Here is a 27,717-nt window from a genome sequence, read left to right on the forward strand (position 1 = left end):
TTGGATATTATGAATAAATGCTGCTGTGAATGTGCACAAGTTTTTATGTGGGCATATGTTTTCATTTCTCTTGGGTAGATGCCTGAAAGTGGAATTCTCAAGTCATATAATTCTGTTTAACATTTTGAGAAACCCAAGATTGATTTTTTGAGTATATACTTTTATTATTTTGGAGTAAATGTTTGTGCCTGAACATATAGGTTTTCTCTGAACAGATAAGAGCAGTGAGTGATTGTGGCCATTTGTAAATAATATCATTATGTTTCAGTAAGTATCTATTGAGCACATGCATACATCAAGGACATATTCATGAATGAAGTGTGGTCTCCACCCTTCAGGAAATGATAATAAACAATCTAACAGAAGAAATACAAACAATTCCAGGCCATGTTGACAGATGAAACAATAGAGAAATAGCAGCGTCCCAGAGGAGGAAGGCAGGGTGCAATGGTAAAGAATCTGCCTGCCAGTGCAGGAGACGCAGGAGACACAGATTCCATCCCTGGGTCAGAAAGATCCCCTGGAGTAGGATATGTTAGCCTGGCAAATTCCATGGACAGAGGAGCCTGTTGGGCCACACAACAGTCCATGGCGTTGCAAAGTGTTGGGGACAGACACACAAACACACACACACACATACAGCCGTGAAGTTGCAAAGAGTTGGGAAGGAGGACACACATGCATGTGTGCAGTAGGCAACCTATCAGATTAAGGAGATCAGGAATGGCTGAGGAGGAGATGGATAAAGAATTAGATCTTGGTAGTGACTTGCTCAAAACACACACACACCAGACACACACACACACACACACACAACAGATTGAGGGGATCAGGAATGGCTGAAGAGGAGATGGATAAAGAATTAGATCTTGCTTGGTAGTGAGTTGCTCAAATAAAGTGGGGCTAGTCATTTTAGATGGGTGATCAACATCTGCAAAGGACTGGAGATGTGAAGCATCATCTCTGTGTGGGAAATTGCAAGTAACTGAGAGCATTGTTGAGGAGAATATCTAGAAATAAAAGATTGGAGAACAGTATCTAACAGCCATCTTATGCTATGTTGAGGAATTTAGGATTTGGTTTTGATTTTTGTTGATCTGTTTCTCAAACCAGATTACTCCTCACGTGTGTTTACACCTGTGTGCACACTGGCCCATCTTCCTGGAGCTTGAATCCTATTTGAACATTTGGGCATAGAATAATTTATTATTAACTGTTATATTGAAACAAAATCAGGATTTAGGGAGTTGAGTCTTACATTGCAGATTTTCTAGATATGTTTTAGATCATTTTAGAGCTTATTAGAACTGGTTGACTACTTAGAAGTTTGCAAGGCGTACTGGATTTCTTTATGCAATGAGTGGCAGTATATTGGACAAATAGTGCATTGTACACAGTTTTTATTGCCATACTTTATTCTGACATTTTCTTAAAACATTTTTTAAATAATTAGGGATGTCTTACAATCTATAGTGGTACGTAAAATATGATTCACTTTATAATTGAGGACCCTAAACTAGGCAAAATATATCTTCTTCTCATTAGAAAGCAACAGAATCATAGAAAACTTGAAGTAAATGGAAAATGTGAAGAATAAAATAATCTCTAATCCCACCATACTTGGAAACTACTGCAGTTATAATTTGGGTATAGTCCCTTCTGGCTTTTTTCTGTATATATATATATATATACACACACACACATATATACACACATATATACATATATATATACACCAGTATGTATTTATGTTTTTAGAAAATTCAGTTCATATACCACATGCCGTTTAATCTCTGCTCAACATCATATGTTGAACAGCATTCTATGTAATTATTATTCAGTAACAGAATTTAAATGTTTTGTAATACTCTATTGTACATATATATATTCCTAGAAGTAACATTTATTGCGTATAAAGTATGATTTTTAAAAAAAGACTAAAGAAAAACCATCTGTTTGCTTTCTAGAAAGTTAGAGTCTGTATGTGATTGAAATATTTAATTTTTCATAACCCTGAAACTATAAATTTTCAATCTTTCTGCACTCATCTTTTGACGTTTAGAGATGATTAGCTAATTCGTGGCCTGTCAAAACTTACGGTCGTTTCTTGTGACTCAGTTTGCCCATTTCATCCTCGCTACCCATGCTTCTCTGAATTCATGCTGCTGCTGCTAAGTCGCTTCAGTTGTGTCCAACTCTGTGCTACCCCATAGACGGCAGCCCACCAGGCTCCCCTGTCCCTGGGATCCTTCAGGCAAGAATACTGAAGTGGGTTGCCATTTCCTTCTCCAATACATGCATGCACGCTAAATCGCTTCAGTCGTGTCCGACTCTGTGTGACCCTATGGACAGAAGCCCACCAGACTTCTCTGTCCACAGGATTCTCTAGGCAAGAATACTGGAGTGGGTTGCCATTTCCTTCTCCACTCTGAATTCATACTTCTCTGAATTTTAACTTTCTGCCAGCATTACCTGGCTCAACACAGTTGACGATCACAAATTGTTAAAAGGATCTGCTGGTCACACATTCCTGCTTATTGGTCTTGGAAGTAATAAGGGCTTAGCAATTTTATAATTTTGCTTGTATTAAAGTTCATGAGAAACAGATAAATGTTTACTTTGGGGAAAATGGGCTTGGGAGTTCTAAGAATTCTTCAGTTTTAAGTACAGTTACTGGGATAGGGTTCACTCAGTGGTGGTATTTGAGAAAAGAGTTGAAGTAGTTGAGAGGGTTAGCCATGTGGATGTTTAAGGATAGAAAATGGCATACAGAGGAACAGCCAATGCAAAGGCCATAAGAAGCATACCTGGCATGTTTGGACAGCAGGAAGGAAGCCATTGCAGCTGGAGAGGGTTAAGCAAGGGAGAGAATAGTAGGATGATGTCAGAGAATGAAGGAAATGGGGAGCGTAGGTCATGTAGAGTCTTGTAGGCCATCGTAAGATTTTTGACTTTTGCTCTGGGTAAGATGGCAAGACATTAGAGAGTTCTGAGCAGAGGAGTGACATGATCTGACTTGTGTTGTAACAGTACTGCCCCTAAGAACAGACTATTGAGAGACAGGGATAGACACCAGAAATCAGTTAAGAAATGATTGCAGTTTAGAGGCAATTGCAGTAGTCCAAAGAAGACATGATGGTGACTTGGTCCAGCATGGTAGCAGTGTAGAGGGTGAGAAGTTATCAGGTTCCAGATATATTTCAAAAGCAGAGTCAGCCAGATAGGATGTGGAGTATAAGATAAAACAGGAGTCAAGAATGCCCCTAGGTTTTTGCCCCAAGCAAAACTGACCCATCAGCTGACATATTGAAATCCTAGGTAGAGGTTTGAAGTGCGAATACGTCTGTTCAACTAAGTGGATATATTGTATAAGCAATTGAATATATAAATCTTAAGTTTCAGAGAGAGGGGTCTGAACTGGAGGAAAAAAACTGGGAGTTGTTGACATGTCAGTGCTTTTTAAAAGTCCACCGAATAAGTGAGTGTAAACAGAGAAGAATGCATCATGAAAGACTGAGCCTTGAGAAGATTTAGTGTTAAGAAATCTGGTAGAAGAGGAGGAACCAGCAAAAGCAGCTGAGAAGAAATAATTTGATGTTGGAAAAAATTACCCTTAGTACTGTTGTAGGAATGTAGTACCCTGGAAGTCGAGTAAGAATAACCGGGGTCATCAGACTGTCAGAAGCTACTGATATATCAAGATGAAGACTGGGAATTTAGCAACACAGTGGTCACCTGTGACTTGCAGTTTTGTTCTGGCTTTTTTTGTTTTTGTTTTTTTTTTATTTTGACCATACTGCACCGCTTGTGGGATCTCAGTTCCCCAACTAGGGATTGAACCTGGGCCCTGGCAGTGTAAGCATTGAATCCTAGCTTCTAGACCACCAGGGAACCCCCTGACCAGCAATTTTGATAGAAAGGTAGTGGCCAAAGACTACCCCAAAAGGATTTTAGAGCCGATTAGAAGGATTTGGACATGGAGTACAGACAGATTTTGAGGAATTTTGCCATAGTGGGGTTGAGTAATGGGGCAGTAGCTAGTGAGAGAAATGGAGTCAGGAGGTTTGTTTAAGATGGGAATGAAAATGGCATGATATGATCCTGTTAGGAAGGCGAAAGCTAGTGACACAGCAGAAAGAGGGGAGAATGGCTGGAGCAGTGTCCTCGAGCTAGTGAGGATGACATCACTGGTCGAGGGATTGGTGAGAGAGCAGTTTTCTCAGTAAAAGTGAAGAGACTAAATATATGAGGGCACATGCTGGTGGTTGAATATGAATATATAATATAAATATATTGATTTAATGGTAAATCTATGACAGTTCTCTTTTCATTGTTTCAGGGTAGTAGCCAACACAGTCATTAGCAATGAACAAGAAGCAGTGGGAGGTTTGAAAAGAGAAAAGAAAATGTGAATTATTATCTCTAGTAGAGTGGAATAGTGAATATACTAAAAAATGTATGATTGCCAAGCAGAATTAAGGGCATGCTTTATGTTTGCGATTATGGAGTTAAAGTGGGATCTGTCAGTATGATTTTATGTATTTATCCAGACATATTCAACTACATGGGTGCTGACATCGAGTTAGCTATAGAGTTAGATTTAGCTGAAATTATGGTTTTGCCAAACTATAATGAGGCAGAAAAGAGCCAGGGTGTTAAAGTTGTATGCAAGCGAGTAATTGTAATGCTTGATTGTGTAATTTAAGCTGGGTAGATAAGAAAGAGAACCTTTCAGTGCAGTGAGATACAGTAAAAACCACATAGAGTCAGTGGGTTGGGAGATCTTGGTGAGCTGGGGATTGTTGGGGTTGAGTTGTTGGATGGAGTGAGCAGGAAAGTTGAGGGAGTGCTTAGAGAGTGTAGGATGTGAAATGAAGGGAGGACTGTAATTACCGGTATTGATAAGATCTAGTATGTGGAAATGAGCAGCTGAGATAAAGTGGAGGACAAGATCAGAAGTTAAAGGTATTGAGAGGGCAGGTTATTAGAAGTATCATCTGTGGGTGTATTAAAATCCTGAAGAATTAGGAAAATACTGGAGAGAAGGTTAGTAAACCAGAAACCAGAATTATCTAGCAGTGAGATGTGATGAGCTGGGGGTGAGTAGATTACAGTGACAGTAAGAGGTAGTGGGAGATATAACCTTTTAAACATGAAAAGCAAAACTGGGTGAGTGTGAAGAGATGGCAGTGGGGTTCACCTGTTCCGTCTGCATCCAGGGCCACTGGAGGGTGAGCACGTGGAGGGTAAAGAGCACCACTGTAGAGCTGGTGGGGGGGGTGGAGTTGGGGAGCTGGGTTTCCATTGGAGCCAGGGTTGGTAAGCTACAGCCCACAGGCCAAATCTGGTGCACTATCTGTTTTGGGATGGCTTATGAGCTATGAATGGTTTTTATATTTTTAAAAATAATGTATAGAACAGCAAAAGATTAGTAGTATTTCATGATACATGAAAATTATATGGATTTCAGTGTCCATAAGTAAAGTTTTATTGTGACATAGCTATGCTTATTCTTTTCTGTATTGTTTGTGATTACTTTTCTGCTACAGCACAAGTTGGAAAGTTGAGTAGTTGTGACGGAAATCGTACACGGCCTCTTTACTGCTTCACACCATTGCTCAGCACACTAAATGACAGTGCTGCAGTTAGAACTCAGTAGCATTCCATGTGTATCACCATACCTCAGCATTTTATTTTTTCCCCATTGTTAGTGCATGCCCATCATGTCAGAACAGAAAAGGAAAAGGGAACTTAAGTGTTCTTATTTTGCACCACAGTGAAGTGTGGATTATTTCTTCAAGTTGGAGGGTGAAGCGTTGTGTTACTACTCAGTGACACTGTGGCTGTGCTGAAAGGGTGCAGTGGGCATTGACAGGAGTGAATCAGCACTCACCATAACGTTCCCAACTCCCAGGAAAGTAACAGGAAAAAAAGCCCAGAAAATTTAAAAGAGAATATCCCATCACAGCAGAATTTTCTTTACAAAATGAAGGAAGAAAATGATGTTACGACCTTATGTAAGTTTACAAGTGGCTTATTTGTTAGCCACACAGAGAAAGCTGCTTGCTGATTGTGAGTGTTTGCAGCAGCAGAGCAAATATGTATAGAGAGAATAACTTCCTTAAGACTATTAGCTTCTTGGCAAGAACAGTAGTTGCTCAAAGCATCAAGACTGTTGGGAGCAGCAGCAGTAGTCAATTTAAAAGCAAGATAATTTTGAGTGATTTTCCTTGACTCTTATTTATTTGAGCGATCAATGCTGAGTTTGAAGTGACTAAAGGATTAACCTCTGTGTATAGTCTGCATAGAACAAGTACAGGCAAGATAGTTGAGGAAACACTAAGTTGAGGAAACACTAAGTACAACTTGAAGTGGGGTCTGCTGAGATGTGTGACAAGGGATGGTAGTTAAAATTATGTATGGTGCAGAAAATGGCTTAGTTAAACTAACAGATCTTGTGAAAACACAAGACGTTTAAAGCCTGTAGTTTGTATTGTACATCATCAAGTACTTTTTGGAAAGTATTTGGATCTATCATGTGTTACTGAACCACAGTATCAGTGGTAAACCTCATTCAGTCTCATGGACTTACGCATTAACAATTCTGTACATTTTTGACAGTAATTGAAGCTGAATATTTCCATTTATCTTTGCATGCAGCAAATCAATGTCTTAGCAGTGGTAACATTTCATTGTGATTGTTTATGGATTTGTGTCCCCCCAAATCTGTCTGTTGAATCCCTGCTGCTGCTGCTAAGTCGCTTTAGTCGTGTCTGACTCTGTGCGACCCCATAGATGGCAGCCCGCCAGGCTCCCCCATCCATGGGATCTTCCAGGCAAGAGTACTGGAGTGGGATGCCACTGCCGAATCCCTAGCCCCTTGGTAGAACTGTATTTGGAGATAAGGCCAAACAAGAGGCAGTTCAGGTTGAATGAGATCATAAAGGTGGGACTCTGATAAAATGGAATTGGTGACAGGGTTAGTGTCCTCACCTGCACAACACACAAGATGTCCTGTGAGCACACAGAGATGCTGGATGCCAGCAAGCCAGAAAGAAATCTCACCAGAAACCAAACTCCCTGGCCCCTGATCTTGGCCTTTGAGTCTCTAGAACCAGGAGAAAATCAATGTCTGTTTAAGCCACTCAGGCTGTGTTATTTTACATGGTAGTAAGAACTGACGGAGAAGGCAGTGGCACCCCACTCCAGTACTCTTGCCTGGAAAATCCACAGACGGAGGAGCCTGGTAGGCTGCAGTCCATGGGGTCGCTAGAGTCGGATGCGACTGAGCAACTTCACTTTCACTTTTCACTTTCATGCATTGGAGAAGGAAATGGCAACCCACTCCAGTGTTCTTGCCTGGAGAATCCCAGGGATGGGGGAGCCTGGTGGGCTGCTGTCTATGGGGTCGCACAGAGTTGGACAACAACTGAAGTGACTTAGCAGCAGCAGGAAGAACTGACCAAAATGAATATTTTTCTTGATGAAGAGAACCACTCCCAACTGTCATTGAATTACCATTGAACACTGACTTTGGACATTAGTTTTTGCTTTAACTTAAAATTACAAGGCAAAACAGCACTTCTTTGCAAAACTGAAATGTAATGAAGTCATTTTGACAACTAATATTGTCTGAATCACAAGTAGCTTTGTAACTTGTGCTGTCAGAAATTAAAAGAAGCAGCGAAATCTCTATTTCCACATAAATTTGCAGCAGACATGTTTGGGGGCCCAAAACTACAGAATTAATATCCTGTTTATGGCTCTAAACCTGGTATAACCAGAGCCAGGGATCTTTCTCAACTCTATAGGCTATCATATAACTCATTATCTGGTTCATGACTCATTATCTGGTTCATGACTTCCTTATTTCTCATCTAGAGTATTATAGTACTCTTAAAATTCTACTCCTCCCCACCCCCCAGCCTTGCCTTTATTGAGTTTATCTTTTACATAGTCGCTGGAGTAGCTGAAATGTAAATTTGACTATATTGTTTCTATGCCTCTTTCTTTTCATGGCTTCCTGCACAGAGTGGTGGTTTTCAGGTAGGACTCTTCAGGGCTGCTGTAGAGAGGTGTACAAAGCAATTCCTCTGCCACCCACCGTCACGATCCTCGTGAAACAGAGCACTTTTATCTGTTTTCATATTGTATTGCTTTTAAACTTTAATGTGAAAAATATTTTTTGTTGATGAAATAATAATTTTACAGCTTTTGGCCTATAGGTAAAGTTCAAGCTCCTTATTAATGAGATTGGTACTCTCCAGCCTCTCTTTTCAAGTCCTTCCCACAGACTTGATGCCCCAGCAATGCAAACAGTTCTGCTGTGCCTTTGCTTATATTTGCCCATCTGCCTGTTAGTCTCTCTTTTCTTTTTCCCAGCTAGCTAACTGCTACTCTTTTTTTTTCATTCTTAAGACTTGTTTCAGGTTCTGACACCTCCAGAAAGCCTTTCCTCGCTATCTCCCGCTCAGGCAGGCTTAGGTTAGGTGTCATCCTTGTAATTCCACAAACTCTGTGCTTGTGCTTTATTTCCCTTTTTTGCATTTTTTGGTATTATTATTTGTTTGTTTCTGTTTCATTTGAAATCCATAAAAGCAGAGATTATGTTTTTAAAGTTACATTTCTATATTTACAGTGGTTACTATAGAGACTGCATGGTTAACACAAATGTTTCTGCAGTAAATTGATTATTGTTTATATCTTGCTGATGCATTTGCAATAGATAGGTGATCTAAAATTAAATGTACTTATATAATTCCTATGTGAAAGTTTACTCTTTGTTGCATGTGTTTATAGGCCATAAGGTATATAAACACAAGTTTAAATTATGCATTTCAAAAGAAAGACATTATATGCAGCTTTTATTAGTAACTAGAACTTAAGTTTAACAGCTGCCCTGTATTTTGTACAACTCTGAAATGTGAAGCTTTTCCATGTAATCTCATGCCAATGTTGACCCATGTGGATTAAAATAGCCCTATTTTAATCTATGACCAAATTAGGAATTAGAATATCTACCCAGTGGGGATTTTAAATTATTGTAGTTTGTAGTGTGACAGGTTTATATAAATAATTGCAGATTCCCACTGTGTGTTTTAAGTTAGTCTTCATTCAAATAGAGAAATATAATAAATATGTGATTCTTTAGCATGTTTATTTTACCTTTGATATTTTATATTATATCTTTTTAAAAGGATTATCAAAACTGACTTGATAGAAAGATTTAATTAATCTAAAATATCTACCTGTGGCCCCTTGGTTCAAAGTTGATATATACTTAAATACCAGGAACTAATTAACTAATTATCCTCAGTCTACGTGTAGTATAATGTTTGTTTTTTTAAAAAACATTCTGGTCAGATTTTAATGTAATTATTTAACAGCTAGAGTGAAGTCATTTCAGAATTTGTTGAAAACAATTCTCAGCACATTGAGCATTTCTCTCTTTTACAACTTCATATTTTACCTGTATCAAATAACTTTTAATGCACATCTTTGTTTTTTGTTGTTTCTCAAGAACTTGAATGTTAAATAAGCAGTTTTAGTTATACTGTTTCAGTGATTTAAAATTATAAACTTTTTCTTTTCATACAGATAAAGACACAATAAATAAAATTAGAGATTTACGAATGAAAGCTGAAGATTATGAAGTAGTGAAGGTGATTGGTAGAGGTGCATTTGGAGAAGTTCAATTGGTAGGTTATTTTAATGAGATTTTAAAATCTTTTTAAAATTAAAAAATCCACTTGTTTGTTTAACATATGATGTTTTGGAAAACTATTGATTTTATAAAAGTCTTGCTCTAAATTGCTCTAGACTTTCTTGCCTACCAATATGAAAGCCTAGAGTCTCATTCAGCAGTAGTGTGAAATATTTTCCCCAAGCATTCAAGGGTAGAGAAGAAGTTTCAAGCATCAAAAGAGAAGACTTTACTCCTGATACTACTCCATCTAAAATGCTGTGGCATAATAATAAGTTTTTAAACAGAAAGTAGCATCCATAGCAGAGTGGAGAAGGGGAAGGATGCCATAATACAGGGAATAAAGTTTTTTTTCCTAACATTACTTATGGTATTTAAAGCCTTAACATGATCTTACTGGGGTAATTCAGAAGAGATGTTAAAACAGCCACACAGTAATGTTAGATTATTTAGTAAATTGTTTGTGAAACACTGATCTTTACATGTTAATGAAAGGTTCATTATTTTACATTTCAAAGGTGAGGCATAAATCCACCAGGAAGGTGTACGCTATGAAGCTCCTCAGCAAATTTGAAATGATTAAGAGATCTGATTCTGCTTTTTTCTGGGAAGAAAGGGACATCATGGCTTTTGCTAACAGTCCTTGGGTTGTTCAGGTATGCTTTTGCTGTTGTTTCATTGTTGTTGTACTGGTTTGTAACTTGACATATCTGAGAAGCTGACTTTGGTTTTTAGTGAACAGCAAGAGAGAATTTATTGGCAGTTATAAAAGTATCTAATACATCATTTTTAAAATCATAAAATTTAATGTTATTGAATCATCTCTGGGAAGGAAGTAAATATTTGTCTCTCATTTTATGGAATGGAAGAAAATGGGAGAAAGGAAGGAAAAAAAGTTAAGCTAGGCCTCCAAATAATATTGTATTGGCTTCAGGTTTTTCACTGGAAGGAAAAATACATCAGAAAGTTAGTAATTGTAGGTCCTGATCTTGATTGCCACAGGTCTACCTGAAGTTGTGGCCCGGTTATTTCTATCTTTGAGCCTGAGTTTCATTGCTCAAAAATGTGAAAGTTGGCTTAGATTGGTTATTTTAAACTGAATAGGTACCTCATTTGGAGTCATGGGAGCAAGGAGTTATTTGGGTAGGTTATAATTCTGGGTTTTCTATTGCTGCTTCAATTAGAGCAGCTGCATGTTTTATGTGTCTTATATATTGGGGTTCTTATTAAGATTTCATGTGAGGGGGATAAGATCTTCTGGTTTAAAAAATGGAGTAAAACTACTAAGCTAGATCATTTCTGAATTCCTAGCATGAATTCTGTAGCTTCTTTATTTATACTATGTAATAAAAACTGTCCTAAGCATAATAGTAATTGGTATAAGAAGAATATGAAATATGTTTAAGATTTGCATAATAAGGCTTTTTATACTTAAAGTGTTTGTTCTTGTTTGTATCAGCTATATAGAGTAGGGTCTCTCAGTCTCGGTATTGTTGACATTTTCAGCCACGTGAGGGCTTCCCTAGTAGCTCAGTTGGTAAAGAATCTTCCTGCAATGTAGGAGACCCAGATTCGAGCCCTGGGTCAGGAAGATCCCCTGGAGAAGGGAATGGCAACCCACTCCAGTACTCTTGCTTGGAGAATTCCATAGACAGAGGACTTGGCGGGCTACAGTCCACAGGATCGCAAAGTCAGACATGACTGTGCGAGTAACTTTCCTTTTCCTTTCAGCCATGTGATGTTTTGCTGCTGGGGGCTATCCTGTGCCTTATAGGGTTTGTAACAGGATCCCTGACTTCTGCCCAGGTCCTCCCAGTAGCAGCCGTCTCCACTCCACACACCAGCTATTAGCAACTAAAATTGTGTTCAGACATTGTGGTGTGTTGGGGAGAGTGGGTTGCTGGGGGCTGTGGGACACCAACAGTTTGCCTTTCTGGTTGGGAACCACTGATACGAGGAATGTTCAACGTTGTGTAAAAAGTTAAAAACATGACATAAATATTTAAGGTTAAATTTACAACTTGTGAGTTTGAAGCTTTGTTTTTCTTGATACATTGTCTGTAAATAGGGAAAACTGCCACCAGATCAGCAATGTTTCTTTAATTATGGTGTCCGAGTGATTCACTGTACATGTTAACCTGGGATAGCCATGAGACACCACTTAGTTTCTTATCCTTCCCTCTAAGTATATATTTTGTAATTAAAGTTACTAAGTGAAAGTGAAAATCGCTCAGTCATGTCCGACTCTTTGCAACCCCATGTACTGTAGCCCGCCAGGCTCCTCTGTCCATAGAACTCTCCAGGCCAGAATACTGGAGTGGGTAGCCATTTCCTTCTCCAGGGGATCAAACCAGGGTCTTCTGCATTGCAGGCAAATTCTTTACCAGCTGAGCTACCAGGGAAGCCCATAAGTTACTAAATCCATAACTAAAATAACTAAAGTTACTAAATCCATAGCTAAAATCGTTACACGCTGTTGAAAAAAACGAAATAACAAAAAGAATTTAAAGATATAACTGCCTAGGTAAATTAGTTATAATTTATAATTTTTCTCTAGGGCTTATTTCATTTATTTTAGTTCTATTCTAATCTTCTCATGTTTACTTAAAATGTCCTTTTGTAGAGAATTCCCTGGTGGTCCAGTGGTTTGGATTTGGGGTTTTCAGTGCCCTGGACCCCAGTTCGATCCCTATATCAGGGGACTAAGATCCTACAAGCTGCACGTCATGGCCAAAAAAGGAAAAAAAAAAAAGTTCTTTTGTAAATTTGCTCTCCTTTTAACTTTAACCCTGGTCATATAATATATTTATGCCTGATATTGTTGCCAATTTCATATTGATGGACCTTCCCCTTCCTGCTTTGACTCTGTTGCCCTCTCCCTGCTTCTCTGTTGGCTGCTCCTCCTACTGACTGCTGTTGTTTACTGAGCACCTGTTGTAGTAAGTGCTTTCAGTATTTGCTGATCTCTTTTTAACAACCCAGAAAGGCAGTTAGTCCCCATTAGCTACATCCTCAATTTATAGATTAAATTTGTGCTTTTGTTCATTGAACATTCATTAAATACTTGCCAACTGCCAGGCATCTAGATGCAGACTGCAGCAAGTTTAAAAGTCACATATGGTATAGTCCCAGTACAGAAGTCACAGGTAATTTGAGAGGCTATGTAATTGCCTTGTCACACAGCTAGTCAGAGACAATTAAAACTAAAGCCTAATTTATTAGACTACTGGAAAATTGTGATATCAATATAAATTTAACATTAAACCCCACTATGCACAATTTAAATTAGAACTACAGTATATCTTTGCTTAGAAGAATTGTATATCCTTTATTGAAAGTTATAATTTTTTTAAATTCTCAGTATAAGAAATTCAATTAGTATAGAAAATGTAGAGAAAAAAGTCTCCAGCTCCTCAGAAATAACCAGTTAATAATTCCTTGGCATATGCGAAGTTCTTTGTGCTATTTATGTTTGTATTTATTTCCTTTTTAAAAACAGTGCTTACAACTACTGCATTTGATTATTTTAATTATACTAGTGTTTTTGACAATTCTTAAATGAAGCAGTTTTGTTTAACCTTAATAAATTTCTTTGTTCTTCTGTATTTGTGTAGCTGTTTTATGCATTCCAAGATGATCGTTATCTCTACATGGTAATGGAATACATGCCTGGTGGAGATCTTGTAAATTTAATGAGCAACTATGACGTGCCTGAAAAATGGGCCCGATTCTATACTGCAGAAGTAGTTCTTGCATTGGATGCAATCCATTCCATGGGTTTTATCCATAGGTAAAGATAAAAATGTTTAAAATTTCTCATTTGTCGAAGAGAGAAGCTAAAAATAAGTACTTTATTTGGTTAACACGTCCCACTCTGAGTCCACCTATTCTTCCATATGACATAAGTGGTATTTCAGGATTTAAAACTTTAAAATTTGTAGTTCTGACATTTCAATTTAGTGTTGATATAAATGTACTCTTTAATATTTCTTAATGATAAAGCTTTTATATAGTGTCCTGAAAAGTAGAATGTATAAGCTATTTTTTTAAGATATCTTCCAGGGTATTAAATGCTTTAAATTTTTACATTCAAATTAATTTGCTTTTGATTAGTGAATAGATCATACTTATTTGTTAGAAGGGTAGTTTCATTTGTTCTACAAACACCAATTGAATTCTCTGTGCAATTGCTGTGCTCAATGTCAGGGATACAAAAATGGAAGTGACTTAAGACCCTCTTCTAGGGTTATTTATGTATTTATCTATCTTGTGTGTTTTAGTTACTTTTTATGTTTGAATGTTACATTTTTTATGGTTATTCTCTCTCAAATGACTTGATTTTCCTCTTGGAAGAATCAAACTCTGCTTCAAAGGGAATATTATATGTCTTCTTCTGAGACATAACACATGAGAGAATGTCCCTGATGAAGTTCAGTTTATAGATGTGGAAAGAGAGTGCATATAGTTTAAAGGTGGTCTTACCTAAACTGAGTGAGGATATTGGACCTAAAATCATTGCCTCATATAATTTTTATCAATTTATGACCTGTTTCAGAGATACTCTATTTTTTTTCCCTCCTCAGAGATGTGAAGCCTGATAACATGCTGCTGGATAAATCTGGACATTTGAAGTTAGCAGATTTTGGTACTTGTATGAAGATGAATAAGGTTAAATAATTAGATTTTAATTTAGTTTTGCTAATTCAAGATCGATACTGTTTACAAAATGTTTTAAGAATTTAAGAATTACTAACCATATCTGGACGTGTACAGAATCAATGTGCCCTGTCTTATTTGTTGGACTAAAATGCCATGGTTTCACTGTTGCGTTAGTAACTTGTGAGTACTTTATTTTTCCCCTCTCTGTTTAGGGGAAGTGTGGATTGCCAGATTTACTGAATTTTTTAAAATAACTCTGTAATGTCCGCTATTTTAACTAGAAATGGGCTTAGTTTAAATGGCACTAAATACTAATGCCAATGTTAAAATGCGACCTTCATAAAAACTGGATTTCAGTAATACATGTATTTTTTAGTGTTTTACTTAGCCTTCTATTAAACATGAAAAGATCTTACTACTTATTTTGGGAGTCAGTCATAAAAGATATCCATGCTCACTGTTTATATAATAACATGTACACGGCTGAAGTAGCAAGTATGCTGCTTTATTTTCAGTTGAAACAGTTTATATTCTTTGAAACTTATCATAGAAGAATAACCAGAAAGTTGTATTTATTTCCAAAGGAAACTTAACTGGTTAGGAGGAAAGCCCTATGTGAGAACTTTTGTGTAAACATTGATCATTCTCTTGCATTAATACCAGCTACAGTAAGTAACAGGTATATATAGTTTTGTTTTTATTTTGGAGAGAAGTTTAAAATGTGTGGTAAACAGAGATCAGTGGGCTTAACACTATTACACCCTTTCTCCATGCATGTGACTTCCTATTTTATATGTGTACGGTCACTTCTTACATGTGTTTTTCTCTATTTCAAGTATAGTTAAATTGAATGACTATTTTAGTAAAAAACAATTAAATCACCTTTTATGTATTAATGTTATCAAGAGATTTGTTGTCAGTTTCTCAACATATTTGCCTTGACTTATATACTTGTTCTCTGCAGTTGAGATCTTACTGTTTCAACTGGGGGAATAATAAATGGTCTAAAAATAAAAGAATAATAAGTGGAAAATAATAAATTAATAAATTTACTATGTCTTTCTAGTGAAAGTTATTACAAAGTAAAGGTATCTGTAAACATATACACACATGAATATATTATGTACATAATATGTATATAGGATTAAGCTATTTATTACTTTTTGTCAAGTTTGCATTAGGTTTTAATATGACCTTTTTATAAAGACTTAGAGTTCTACAGGTTATATTAAGAAAACACTTGTGTTGAATAATTGACACTTTACATTTATATCCTAATTGAAAATTTGACCTCTGTTTAGGAAGGCATGGTACGATGTGATACAGCAGTTGGAACACCTGATTATATTTCTCCTGAAGTATTAAAATCTCAAGGTGGCGATGGTTATTATGGACGAGAATGTGACTGGTGGTCAGTTGGGGTATTTTTATATGAAATGCTTGTAGGTAAGTAAAGGAGAATTTTATGTACCTCTAACAGTTGTTCATCTCCATACTTAGACTTGGCTTCTTCTGATAAAATATTACATTAAGTTAGCAATGTTGATTTTGTTAGTAGAAAACAGATTGATCCAAGCTGTGATCCAAACACACATACTTTGTGTGTTTTGACAAACTTGATGTGTTACTTCTTTTGGTGTATGTTTTTAGTTTATGCATAGTTAATTATCATTAAGCAGTAACATTGACTTTTCCTTGGAAGCTTATTTCTCTAAATGTATCTTAATTTGTTTTTGTTTTCCCTGTCAATTTGTCAGGTGATACACCATTTTATGCAGATTCTCTGGTTGGAACTTACAGTAAGATTATGAACCATAAAAATTCTCTTACCTTCCCTGATGATAATGACATATCAAAAGAAGCAAAAAATCTTATTTGTGCCTTCCTTACTGACAGGTAAATAATTTTAACATGGAACACTATTCAAGGAAACTTCGATTTTGCTGCTCAGTTTTTAAGGTCTATTTCTGAGCTCCTTTATTTATACTATTGAAATAAAAATGTTACCATTCTTCAAGTCATTCATGACAGTGAAACCTGCTATAATTTTCTGATTTTTCTGGATCTCAATTACCTTACCTAAGAAATTGGGATAGTAAAAGATTCTTTTCTGATGACTAGATCAGATTGTAATTTTTTTCATTGTTAAAATTTTAACTTAAATATAAAGATGATAGTATATTTTATTGAGTCTGGTTTTGTTGTTGTTGTTCTTTTGGCCGTGCTGCACGGCTTGTGGACTCTTAGTTCCCCAACCAGGGATTGAACCCAGGCAGTGAAAAGGAATTCCCTGAGGGTTTTATTTTTTTTTTTAGAAACATGTTAAAATCTCAAAAATTAGAGTGCATCTTAAGATCAATGGCATGTACTAATTTAATTGAGGGCATTTTTTTCTCCTAGTGATAGAAAAATGATGATGCATCTTCCAGTTGATGCCATTTAATACTATATTGTGTAGTTGAAATTTGTTGAGGGGCTAGAACTTAAATGTTCTTGCGACCAGCTGAAACAGGAAAAGTAAATATGTGAAGTGATTGATTAGCTTGTTGGGGGAATCCTTTCAGTGTATATATTTGAATAGAAAATTGTCACATTGTAAGCTAAATATCTTAAAATTTTATTTGCCAGTTATACCTCAGTAAAGCTGGGGAAAAGATTTAATTATATCTGGCATATACTTTTTGAAATTAAGGAGATAGTGCAGAGCTATACAAAAAATAGTATTAGTATTTCCTACCTCCTTCCTTCATTAACATGGTCTTCTAGTTTAAACAAGCATTTTTTACAAATGTAAATGCACGTAAATGTCTTAGAAACAGAAATGGCATGTTACATATATATATATATCTCCTTGTCTTTTACTTCTAAAGTTTAAATATGAACCAGATGACTTACTAAGATTACATTTAAGGTTTAAGGTTGTATATGGTTAATGTAAGTACAAGAGGGGCTTTGTACCTTTAAATATATTTCAATTTTGGATTCACTTTAATTGAAGTTAATTTATCCTCCTTCAGTATGTCCTTTAGAACCTGAAACATGATAGTTTTTGAAATTTCTATGTTTTAATATAAGCACTATATAAATGTAGTCTAATATAAAAACCATGCTGGGGTATAGAATTGAACAAGGGGCACAGCCTCTTCTCCACTGTGTCCTAGCCCTTTGTGGGAAGCAGACAAGCAAATGAGATGCTTACTGTACAGAGATAAGTACTCTCAAGTATCATGTGCCAAAGAACCATGGAGAGTTTCCCTAATCCAGTCTGAGAGAGTCAGTGAAAGTTATTAAAAGTGTCTCATTATATCTAAAGCAGTTTGTCTTTCAACTCATGAAAAAGTTTGAGATTTTTGTTGTTTACAAGTGCTCTACTAAAGCACATGGTGCTGAGTTCCTCTTTCCAGTTCAGCTAAAGGCACATTTTAAAATGTTTTTTTTCTGTGCCTACCAAAGAGGCCAAGGATCAGCAGCTTGTCCCGTTCAGTTCAGTTCAGTCGCTGAGTCGTGTCCGACTCTGCAACCCCATGAACTGTAGCACGCCAGGCCTCCCTGTCCATCACCAACTCCCAGAGTCCACCCAAACCCATGTCCATTGAGTCAGTGCTGCCATCCAACCATCTCATCTTCTGTCGTCCCCTTCTCCTCCTGCCCTCAATCTTTCCCAGCATCAGGGTCTTTTCAAATGAGTCACCTCTTCGCATCAGGTGGCCAAAGTATTGGAGTTTCAGCTTCAACATCAGTCCTTCCAATGAACACCCAGGACTGATCTCCTTTAGGATGGACTGGTTGGATCTCCTTGCAGTCCAAGGGACTCTCAAGAGTCTTCTCCAACACCACAGTTCAAAAGCATCAATTCTTCGGCACTCAGCTTTCTTTATAGTTCAACTCTCACATCCATACATACCACTGGAAAAACCATAGCCTCGACTAGCTGGACTTTTGTTGACAAAGTAATATCTCTGCTTTTGAATATGCTATCTAGGTTGGTCATAACTTGCCTTCCAAGGAGTAAGCGTCTTTTAATTTCATGGCTGCAGTCACCATCTGCAGTGATTTTGAAGCCCAAAAAAATAAAGTCAGCCACTGTTTCCACTGTTTCCCCATCTATTTTCCATGAAGTGATGGGACCAGATGCCATGATCTTAGTTTTCTGAATGTTGAGTTTTAAGGTAACTTTTTCACTCTTCTCTTTCACTTTCATCAAGAGGCTCTTTAGTTCTTCTTCACTTTCTGCCATAAGGGTGGTGTCATCTGCATATCTGAGGTTATTGATATTTCTCCCGGCAGTCTTGATTCCACTTGTGCTTCCACACTTGTGCTTCCTCCAGCCCAGCGTTTCTCATGATGTACTCTGCATATAAGTTAAATAAGCAGGGTGACAATATACAGCCTTGATGTACTCCTTTTCCTATTTGGAACCAGTCTGTTGTTCCATGTCCAGTTCTAACTGTTGCTTCCTGACCTGCATATGGTTGCTCAAGAGGCAGGTCAGGTGGTCTGCTGTTCCCATCTCTTTCAGAATTTTCCACAGTTTATTGTGATCCACCCAGTCAAAGGCTTTGGCATAGTCTATAAAGCTCTCAATTTTGTAGGAGAGTCAAGAATGAGTTGTCATTGGTGTTTGGTCAGAAATATTTACTAGAGGATAAAATGGAAATTTTATATTTAAAATATCTTTTGGAGTTTTTGTAAGCTGCTGGTGTGAAAGTTGTTAGTTGCAAAAAAATATATTTACCACTATTAAAAAACCTATCAGGAAAATTCATTAGGCTAATGAAGCAAGGAAAGTGATTCATCTGGTTATTTGTTGTCAGTAGAAAAACCATGGAGGATCAATAAATCTGTGGGGTTTTTTGGTGTGTGTGTATTTTTCTTTGGAAAAAATTCTTTAATATTCTCAGTCTTCAACTTATTTTTTATGTATGCTCAAAATTATCCTGATAGTCAACATAATTTCAGGGAGACATAGAATTGTATTTATCATCTTGCACAAACTTAGCATTATGCCCCAAATAAATATGAATAGATAATAGTAATAAAATCTTAAATGATTAATGATTTTTCTCCTTTTCTCTCTATTCAGAGAGGTGAGATTAGGGCGAAATGGTGTAGAAGAAATCAAACGACATCTCTTCTTCAAAAATGATCAGTGGGCTTGGGAAACACTTCGAGACAGTAAGTTGTTTCTTCTTGCACGCTACAGTGAATATTTGAAAGCAGTTGTGGTAAATAGTCTCTTGGAACTGCCTTCCTAAAATAAGTGTATATCTGATGAAAATCCAAAGCTATGTAAGTGTTGTCCTAACCTAGTTAAAGAGAGACTGTTTGATAATATTGGGGAAAATATACTGCTCCCTCTCTATGCCAAGATGAAATGTTATGTACGTGTAATGGAGTTGGGCTCAGTAGTCATAATGCGATACTTGATCTTTGTTGAATTGCTTGGTATAGACTTCAGTATCTCATTATAGAGGAAGTCCAGTAATTAAGAGGTAATATTTCTCGTGAAAAAAAAAAAGTTTATTCTCTTGTTTTTGCTAAAACCTAAAGTATAAGGAGGTTCTATCAGAATTTAATTTGTGTTAGCATATAAGAAATTATGGTATGCTTGGTTCCATCAGACTTGCAGCTTGCAATAAAAATAAATAAAAATTGGTAGTATGCAGGAAGTTAATTTTCAGTCCATTTAGACTATTTCCCTGTTTTAAAAACAGTGGAGATTATGACAGTTCACAGAAAACCTTGTTTAACGTAGCTGAATTGAAATCATAATGGCACCAAAAGTTCCCATGATCTTTGTGAATTTGGGAGGCCAAGAATTTACCTTTCCCTTGCTGAAGTCTCAGAAATTGTTCCCTTTTTCACTTAGCAGAGAAAGAATAGTGTATGTTAGCCCTTAACTTCCTGCTGCAGCATCAGCAATGGACAGTAATTACAAAATGAACTCAGCTGTTTTAGAAACAGTTACAAATTAGGTATTCCTCTTAAGATCTGCCTATCTAGTTCAGATTGCAAGAGATGATTCTTTTTAATTTTGAAGAAACAGATCATGCAGGTTTGCCAATATTAGTGAAATATCCTTGTTATCATATTGCCTTCAGGTACAGTACATATATGGTACTAAGCTGTAAAACTGACTACAGAGGGGAAAAGGGGAAATAAAGTTTTCTTGAAATTAAGAAATGACACCACTGCAGATACTGACATTGCTGTCTGGAGAAGCTGCAGGAGCTGCGTCACCTTGAGAGACTCTATTAACAGTTAGTTATGCACTGGGAAATAAGGAACTTCCCCCTCCTCATAAGTAAATGTTTATTGATAACAATAAACATTTATAATAAACATAATAAATGATTATTGTTTTCCTGTTGCAAGAGAAGCTTGCAAGACAGAGATGAGTAGAGTGAGATGATAAGTGGGTGCCTTGCAAAATTCTGTTTTTTATTCAAATTATGCTCTCAGTAAAGTTTCAGAAGGCTGGAAACATACGTTTACAATTGTAAAGCAGAGAAAATTTAAAAAGAGAACTGCAGAAACTAACAAGTACTATCTTTCTGTTCTTTTTCAAAGTGAAGCTATGCATAAAGAACTCCAGAGTAACCATACAATAATTCACTGTTAAAAGTAGGGAAGACATAATTCCTTTTGTGTATTGAAAGTTGGTATTAATTAGGAGAGGAGGCAGTCTAGTCAGCAAGCACTGACCACCTGCTGTATCCTGAGCACAGCTCTATTGCAGACACTAGGAAAACAGCTCATAGTCTAGTGGAATTGAGGCATCCACATCAGTGGCGTTTTTTATATTACACTTCCTTACTATAACTGTTTATGGAAAAAGCAAGTAAGATGAATTGTGTCTTTGATTTAAATCAAATGAACTGCATGTTTAAAGAATTTCTATAAATAGGTAGTATTATCAGTAGTATTGTTAGCATTTTTGTATCTTTTTTTACCTATGGTTTTGCTACAGTCTACTTAGATTTAATGTACTTCAGCATTTTGAGAGCTTTCACTAATCCTTATAGCTTCTGTTTTGTGCTTACTGTAAAAAAAGAAACAAAAATTGAAGTCTGTAGAACTTACTGTTCTATTCTTCCTTTTCTCTCTTCCTACCCCTTCTTTACTTCCCACCCCTAAAATACCAAGAATACTTCTATTCTGAACTGACCTCTCTGACCTGCCAAGATTTTAAAAATTATATAACAGTTATAGTTCTTTTTAATTTTCTTTTGCCTCTCTAATTTTCTTTGGCAAGATTTCTTGCTGTTTTGCAAATAATAGTTCTTTTGGTAGTTTTACCACTTATATGTCTGCAAGTTATAACAGCAATCTTCACCATCTGTTCCTTGGTCGTGTGGGAGCAGGGTACAAATACAAAACAGCTTGATTTTTGGCAGAATTTCCACAAGCTTCCTGATCTTACTTACTCTTAATTTAGAGGCACTAAGTATTCAGACTGTAAAATTACTTTTTCCACTCATTTGGGATAGAATTGAAGAAATGACAGATTAAAGACAAGAAGAAATGAGAAGACCTAAATAGCTTTCTACCTGCTAGCTTTGCTAGCAGGTCACACGACTAGCAGATGACAACATCAGGACTAAAGTCTCAGTCTGTTTGACTCCAACATCTTTGATCTTGTGAAATACCATGTACCATTTAAAGATTTCTACTGTTTAGTATTATATAGATTAGAAATGCAGGGGATTGGCACTTGCTGGCAGTTAAATTTTAGGGAAAACAAAATTATAACATTTATTACATATAATAACATTATTAATAATGCTATCTTACATATAACATGTGGTTACTTGAAAAACTTTGCCATTCATGATCTCATTTCAGATAAGATATTGCCATTACTTAATCTACCTTTTAGTTGATGGGAGACACTTATGGTTAACTGGGGTAACTGTCAAAATGTGTGATGAGTTTTCATTTTAGTTAAAAGCAAACAATTAATTGTATGCACATATGTGCTACTTTAGGTTCTGTTTTTCCATCAGGTCTGGTGTCCTCTCTTAGGATTTTATATTTTCATGAAAAAGATAATCAATGTAGGCTTCGTGGATAAAAAATTTAGGAGCTAGCAAGTTTTAGGGTCTTAGAAGTTTAGACTGCCTCAGCATTATATTGGGTTCTTGTTAACAAAACATAAACTTTAAGAAAGATTATCTCTTTTTTATTGTCATAAAGGATAAATATCTTAAAATTTACCATTGTAACCATTTTTAAGGACACAGTTCAGTAGCATTAAGCACCTTCAGATTGCTGTGTAACCACATCACCGCCCATTTTCAGAACTTTTCTATCACTCCAAACTAAGTCTCTGTAACACATTAAAGCTTAAATCTCCATTCTCCCCTTATCCCAACCCCCAGTGGCCACTGTTCTGATTTATGAATTTGAGTGTTCTTGGTGCTTCAAACAAGTGAATTCATATATTCTTTATCTTTTGAGATTGACATTTCACTAGCTTGTCTTCAGGATTCATCCATATTATAGCTTGCATCAGAATTTCATTCCATTTTAAGGCTGAATAGTATTCCATTGTGTGTTTATACCACTTTTTTAAAAAATCCGTTCTTCTATTGACCGATACTTCAGGATGCTTGTCCTTTTAGCTATGGTGAGTAATGTTTCTCTGGTCATTGTTATACAAGTATCTGTCAGAGTAATTGCTTTTCATTCTTTTGAGTTAATTTTTATATATAGTGTAAGATAAGACTCCAATTTCATTCTTTTGCATATAGATATCCAGTTTTCCCAGCACCATTTGTTGAAATGACTGTCCTTTTTTCCTTGAATAGTGTTGGTGCCCTTATCAAAAAGCATTTGAACATATAATGTGAGGGTTTAATCTCTGAACTCTCTATTATACTCCATTGATCTATATACCTGTCTTTATGCCAGTACTACACAATTTGGATTGTGGTAGCTTTGTAGTAGCTTTTGAAATCAGAAAGTCTGAATCTTCCAACTTTGTTCTTCTTTTTCAAGATTGTTTTGATTACGGGCATACCTGGCTTTGTTGGCTTCACAGATAGCTGCAGTTTTTTACAAACTGAAGATCTGTGGCAACACTGTGTGGTCAGATGATGGTTAGCATTTTTTAGCAATGAAATATTTTTTCGTTAAGGCCTTAATTTTAAATTAGGTTTTTAATTTTAACAGTTTTTAAAACATAATGCTGTTGCACACATAACAGACTATATTATAGTGTTAACATAACTTCTGTACACACTGGGGAGCCAAAGAAAAGTTATATGACTCACTTTATTGCACTGTTTGCTTTATTGCTCTGATCTGAAGTGGAACTCACAATATTTGTAAGGTATGCCTGTATTGGGGATCCCTTGAGATTCCATATGAACTTTAGAATGGGTTTTTCCATTCCTGAAAAAAAAGATAGTGGAATTTTTAGAGCAATTACTGAATGTGTTTCCAGTTAGGCTGCCTTTTATTTTCTTTTCTTGCCTGTTTGCTCTGACTAGAACTTTCAACATGTTGTTGAATAGCAGTAGCGTAATTGAGCATCCTTCTTTGTCTTGTTCCTGATCGTTGGGGAAAAGCTTTCAATCTTTCCCTGAAGTGTGTGATGTGGGCTGTGGGTTTTTCAATAGTGCCCTTTATTATATTGAGGAAGTTCCCTTCTATGCCTTGTTGACTGAATATTTTTATCATGAAAGTGTGTTGGATTTTGTAAAATGCCATTTCTGTGTTATTTGAAATAATCATGTGGGTTTTTTCCTTCATGCTATTAATGTGATGTATTACACTGATTAACTTTCATGTGGTGAGCCACCCTGGAATATATCCCACTTGATCATAGCTTGTAACCCTCTTAATATGCGGCTACATTCAATTTGTTAGTATTTTGTTAAAGATTTTTGCATCAGGGGATATTGGTTTGTGTTTTTTTCTTGTGGTGTCTTGGTTGGCTTTGGTGTCAGAGTAATTCTGGCTTCATGGGATGAATTAGGAAATGTTTTATCCTCTTCCGTCTTTAGTAAATTGTGAGGATTGGGATTAAGTCTTCTTTATGTGTTTGATGGAATTCAGTTGTGAAACCATCTTGTCTTGGGCTTTTGTTGAGACATTTTATGTTATTGATTAAATCTCTTACCATAGGTCTTTTCAAATTTCTTTTACAAGTAAGTTTTGATAGTTTGTGTTTCTGGAATTTGTCATTTCATCTCGGTTATCTAATATGTTGGTGTACAATTGTTCATAGTTTTAAAATTTTATCCCTTTTATTTGTAGAAGCTTGATAATTATGTCCCCACTTTAATTTCTGATTTTAGTTGTTCATGTGTCTTCTCCTTTTTTCTTATTGAAGTAAAAGATTTGCCAATTTGATTGATCTTTTTAAAGAACCAATTATTTGTTAATTTTCATGGTTCATTTTCTGTTACATATTTTATTTACTTGCATTTTGATCTGTATTTTTTCTTTGCTTCCTCTAGCTTTGGGCTTGATTTGCTCTTTTTCTAGTTTCTTAGAGTGTCAGTCTGGGTTGTTGATTTGAGATCCTTTTTTTATATAACATAGGCATTTATAAATAAAGTGCTTCCCTAAGTATTGCTTTCACTGAATCCCGTAAGTTTTGGTATATTGTTTTCATTTTCATTTATCTCAAAGCATTTTCTTTCTTTCTTTCTTTTTCATTTCTTCAACTCATGGTTTAAGAGAATACTGTTTAATTTCCACATATTTGTTAATCTTCTAATTTTCCTTCTATTATTGACTTCTTGTTTCATTCTATTGTGGTTGGAGAAAATGCTTTGTATAATTTCAGCCTCTTTAAATTTATTGTATTTTGAACTAACATACAGTCTGTCCTGGAGAAGTCCCATGTGCACTTGAGAAAAATATGTATTCTGCTGTTGGTGTTGGGTGTGCTTTATTTTTCTGTTGTATCTATTTGGTTTACAGTGTTATTCAAGTCCTCCATTTTCTTATTCATCTTCTGTTTGGATTTTTTGTTCACTATTAAAAGTGGGTTATTGAAGACACTCTTAGAACTGTTTCCTTTATGTCGTTTATATGTGTATATGTGTATATGTGTATCTTTGGAACTGTTGTTGTATGCACATATGTTTATCATTGTTGTATCTCCTTCATCAGTTGACCCTTTTATCAATATACAATGTCTTCACCTCACACTGGTCAGAATGGCCATCATCAAAAAAAGTCTACAGATAACAAATTCTGGAAAGTATGTGGTCTCTACCCACCAGATATCAGCAACATCCCTCCCCCAGTTGTGACAATGAAAATTATGCACCCAGATATTTCTGACATTCAGACATTGCTGAATATCTCTGAGGGGCCAAAATTGTCCTTAATTGAGAACTTTAGACATTGCTGAATATCCCTGAGGGCCTAGACTTGCCCCTGATTGAAAACTACTGTTTTAAGGTTAAATTTGTGCTAAGAGGATGTACTACATAAGGAATGACAATCCTTTTTTCCCATCTTTCCACAAATTAGGCAGTTAATGTCAGGAAGCTAGAATCGTCTAGTTGGGCAGTTTTCTTGGCCATTAAGGAAAGAAAATGGTGGAAAAGCTCTTTTCCTGTTTACTGTCAGAACTGCAGCTTCTTTTGATTAAATGTGTTGTTTCATTCCCAGGTTTATCTAATAGGTCACTGTATCTGAGATGCACAACAATAGTTAACCTCTTGCCTGGAATACCCAGATGATTTAGTAGAGCAGTAATTCAAATTATGTGTGAAATTAAGATTGTAATGTCAGTTACTTCTGTTTGCTCTTCTTCATCTTTTTCTCTTAGGGAACATGAAATGACTGTATGTAAAATAATTATTGAATGTTTTGATGATAATATTTCAGTGATGTTTTATTATACTCCTGAATCTTTAAACTAGAAAATGTTTTTCCAAAAATTTATTTTAGTATGTACTTTCTGTAGTGTAGTTAAGCTTCAAAAGAAGACAGTACTAGTTTCATATGATATTTTCTATGTCATGAAGATTTGCATTGTCACATACAGTTTTATTTTAAGTGTATATGGGTCTTGTTTCCCATCAAGTTTAGAACTCCTGAAGAAGATTCTTTGTTGAGGTTTTGTATCCCTGCTCTCTTTTCCCAACAGCCATTTTATAAGACTTACCTGAGTTGTCCCCTAATCACTTAATTCAAGGAAGGTAACTATTGGTAGTCTGAAAATATAATTCAAAATACTTTCCTCCTATTCAGTATATCATAATAATAACCAATAATGGAAAAGAATCTGGGAAAAAAACAAAAATATACATACACACACACACACACACACACACACACCTATACATAAGTGAATCACTTAGCTTTACACCTGAAACACAATATTGTAAATCAACATTAATTGGAAAAAAACCCCAAAACTTTGCTCTTATAGAGCTATTGAGCCAGTGGGGAGGGGAATACTGATTATCTAGATTCTAGATAAGTAAAAATATTTCAATAACAAATATTAACTATATCCAAGACTGCTAAGAGAGGTAACTGATTTCTAGTTTGCTATAGAGCAGATTAGCAAGTGAAATACTGTATATGAAGCTAACCAACTTTAAGTGCAATTTGTTTTGCCCTATAGTTTCTGAACAGTCTTTTCTGTAGTCCTGATTGCTTTTGCACATCTTATACTACAATGTATTTTAAAACAAACCTTAATAATACTTGACTTGTAATACTCAAACTTGAGGTATATATGATAATTATCATAATTATTTTTGAAAATAATTGATTTACAGAATTATATAATCAGTGATCTGTAGCTGCTGATTAATAATCCTAGTAAAGCTTATTGTAATAGAATTAAGCCCATTTAAAATTTGTGGTTCACAAGTTATTTATATGTAGGAAATCGTTAGTAATTAGTGCAAAATCATTGCTTCACTTGATACTAAATTTGAAATGAACTACTTTTGTTTCTGTTTTTAGCTGTAGCACCAGTTGTACCTGATTTAAGTAGTGACATAGACACAAGTAACTTTGATGACTTGGAAGAAGATAAAGGAGATGAAGAAACATTCCCTATACCTAAAGCTTTTGTTGGCAATCAACTACCTTTTGTAGGATTTACATATTATAGCAATCGTAGGTAAGTATGCTACACATTGGTTTTGGGGGTAGGCACTGATTTTGTTGTAGTCATATTATTTTCTTAGGGATATCTAAAATTCACTTTAGAACATTTAAAGTAAATTTAATGGTGTATAAAAAGATATATTAATATGTCACATTCACCAATTAATTATATTTCCAGGATTTTGTATTTAGTATCTTTTAAAATCATCCATGCTCAGGATATTGTTTTTCAGAAATTCTTTGCTGAATAACTTAATGTTTCT

At 35.7% G+C, this 27,717-nt stretch overlaps 1 protein-coding gene across 4 annotated transcripts in view; it reads left to right on the plus strand.

The window, feature by feature from the left end:
* Positions 1-27,717, plus strand: part of ROCK1 (Rho associated coiled-coil containing protein kinase 1) — a 124,963-nt gene that overhangs the window by 48,618 nt on the left and 48,628 nt on the right. For all 4 annotated transcript variants that reach the window (XM_086373029.1, XM_086373031.1, XM_086373032.1 and 1 more), the window contains 8 exons: positions 9,598-9,698; positions 10,222-10,359; positions 13,318-13,493; positions 14,287-14,371; positions 15,664-15,808; positions 16,120-16,258; positions 19,446-19,537; positions 27,308-27,467. In XM_086373029.1, coding sequence (XP_086229155.1) covers positions 9,598-9,698; positions 10,222-10,359; positions 13,318-13,493; positions 14,287-14,371; positions 15,664-15,808; positions 16,120-16,258; positions 19,446-19,537; positions 27,308-27,467 — 1,036 coding nt within the window. The remainder of the gene's footprint in view (positions 1-9,597; positions 9,699-10,221; positions 10,360-13,317; positions 13,494-14,286; positions 14,372-15,663; positions 15,809-16,119; positions 16,259-19,445; positions 19,538-27,307; positions 27,468-27,717) is intronic.

This window comes from Bos grunniens, chromosome 24 (genome assembly GCF_055505025.1).
Source record: "Bos grunniens cultivar Pamir isolate PY7600 chromosome 24, Bosgru_T2T1.0, whole genome shotgun sequence".
NCBI classification, from domain to species: Eukaryota; Metazoa; Chordata; class Mammalia; order Artiodactyla; family Bovidae; genus Bos; species Bos grunniens.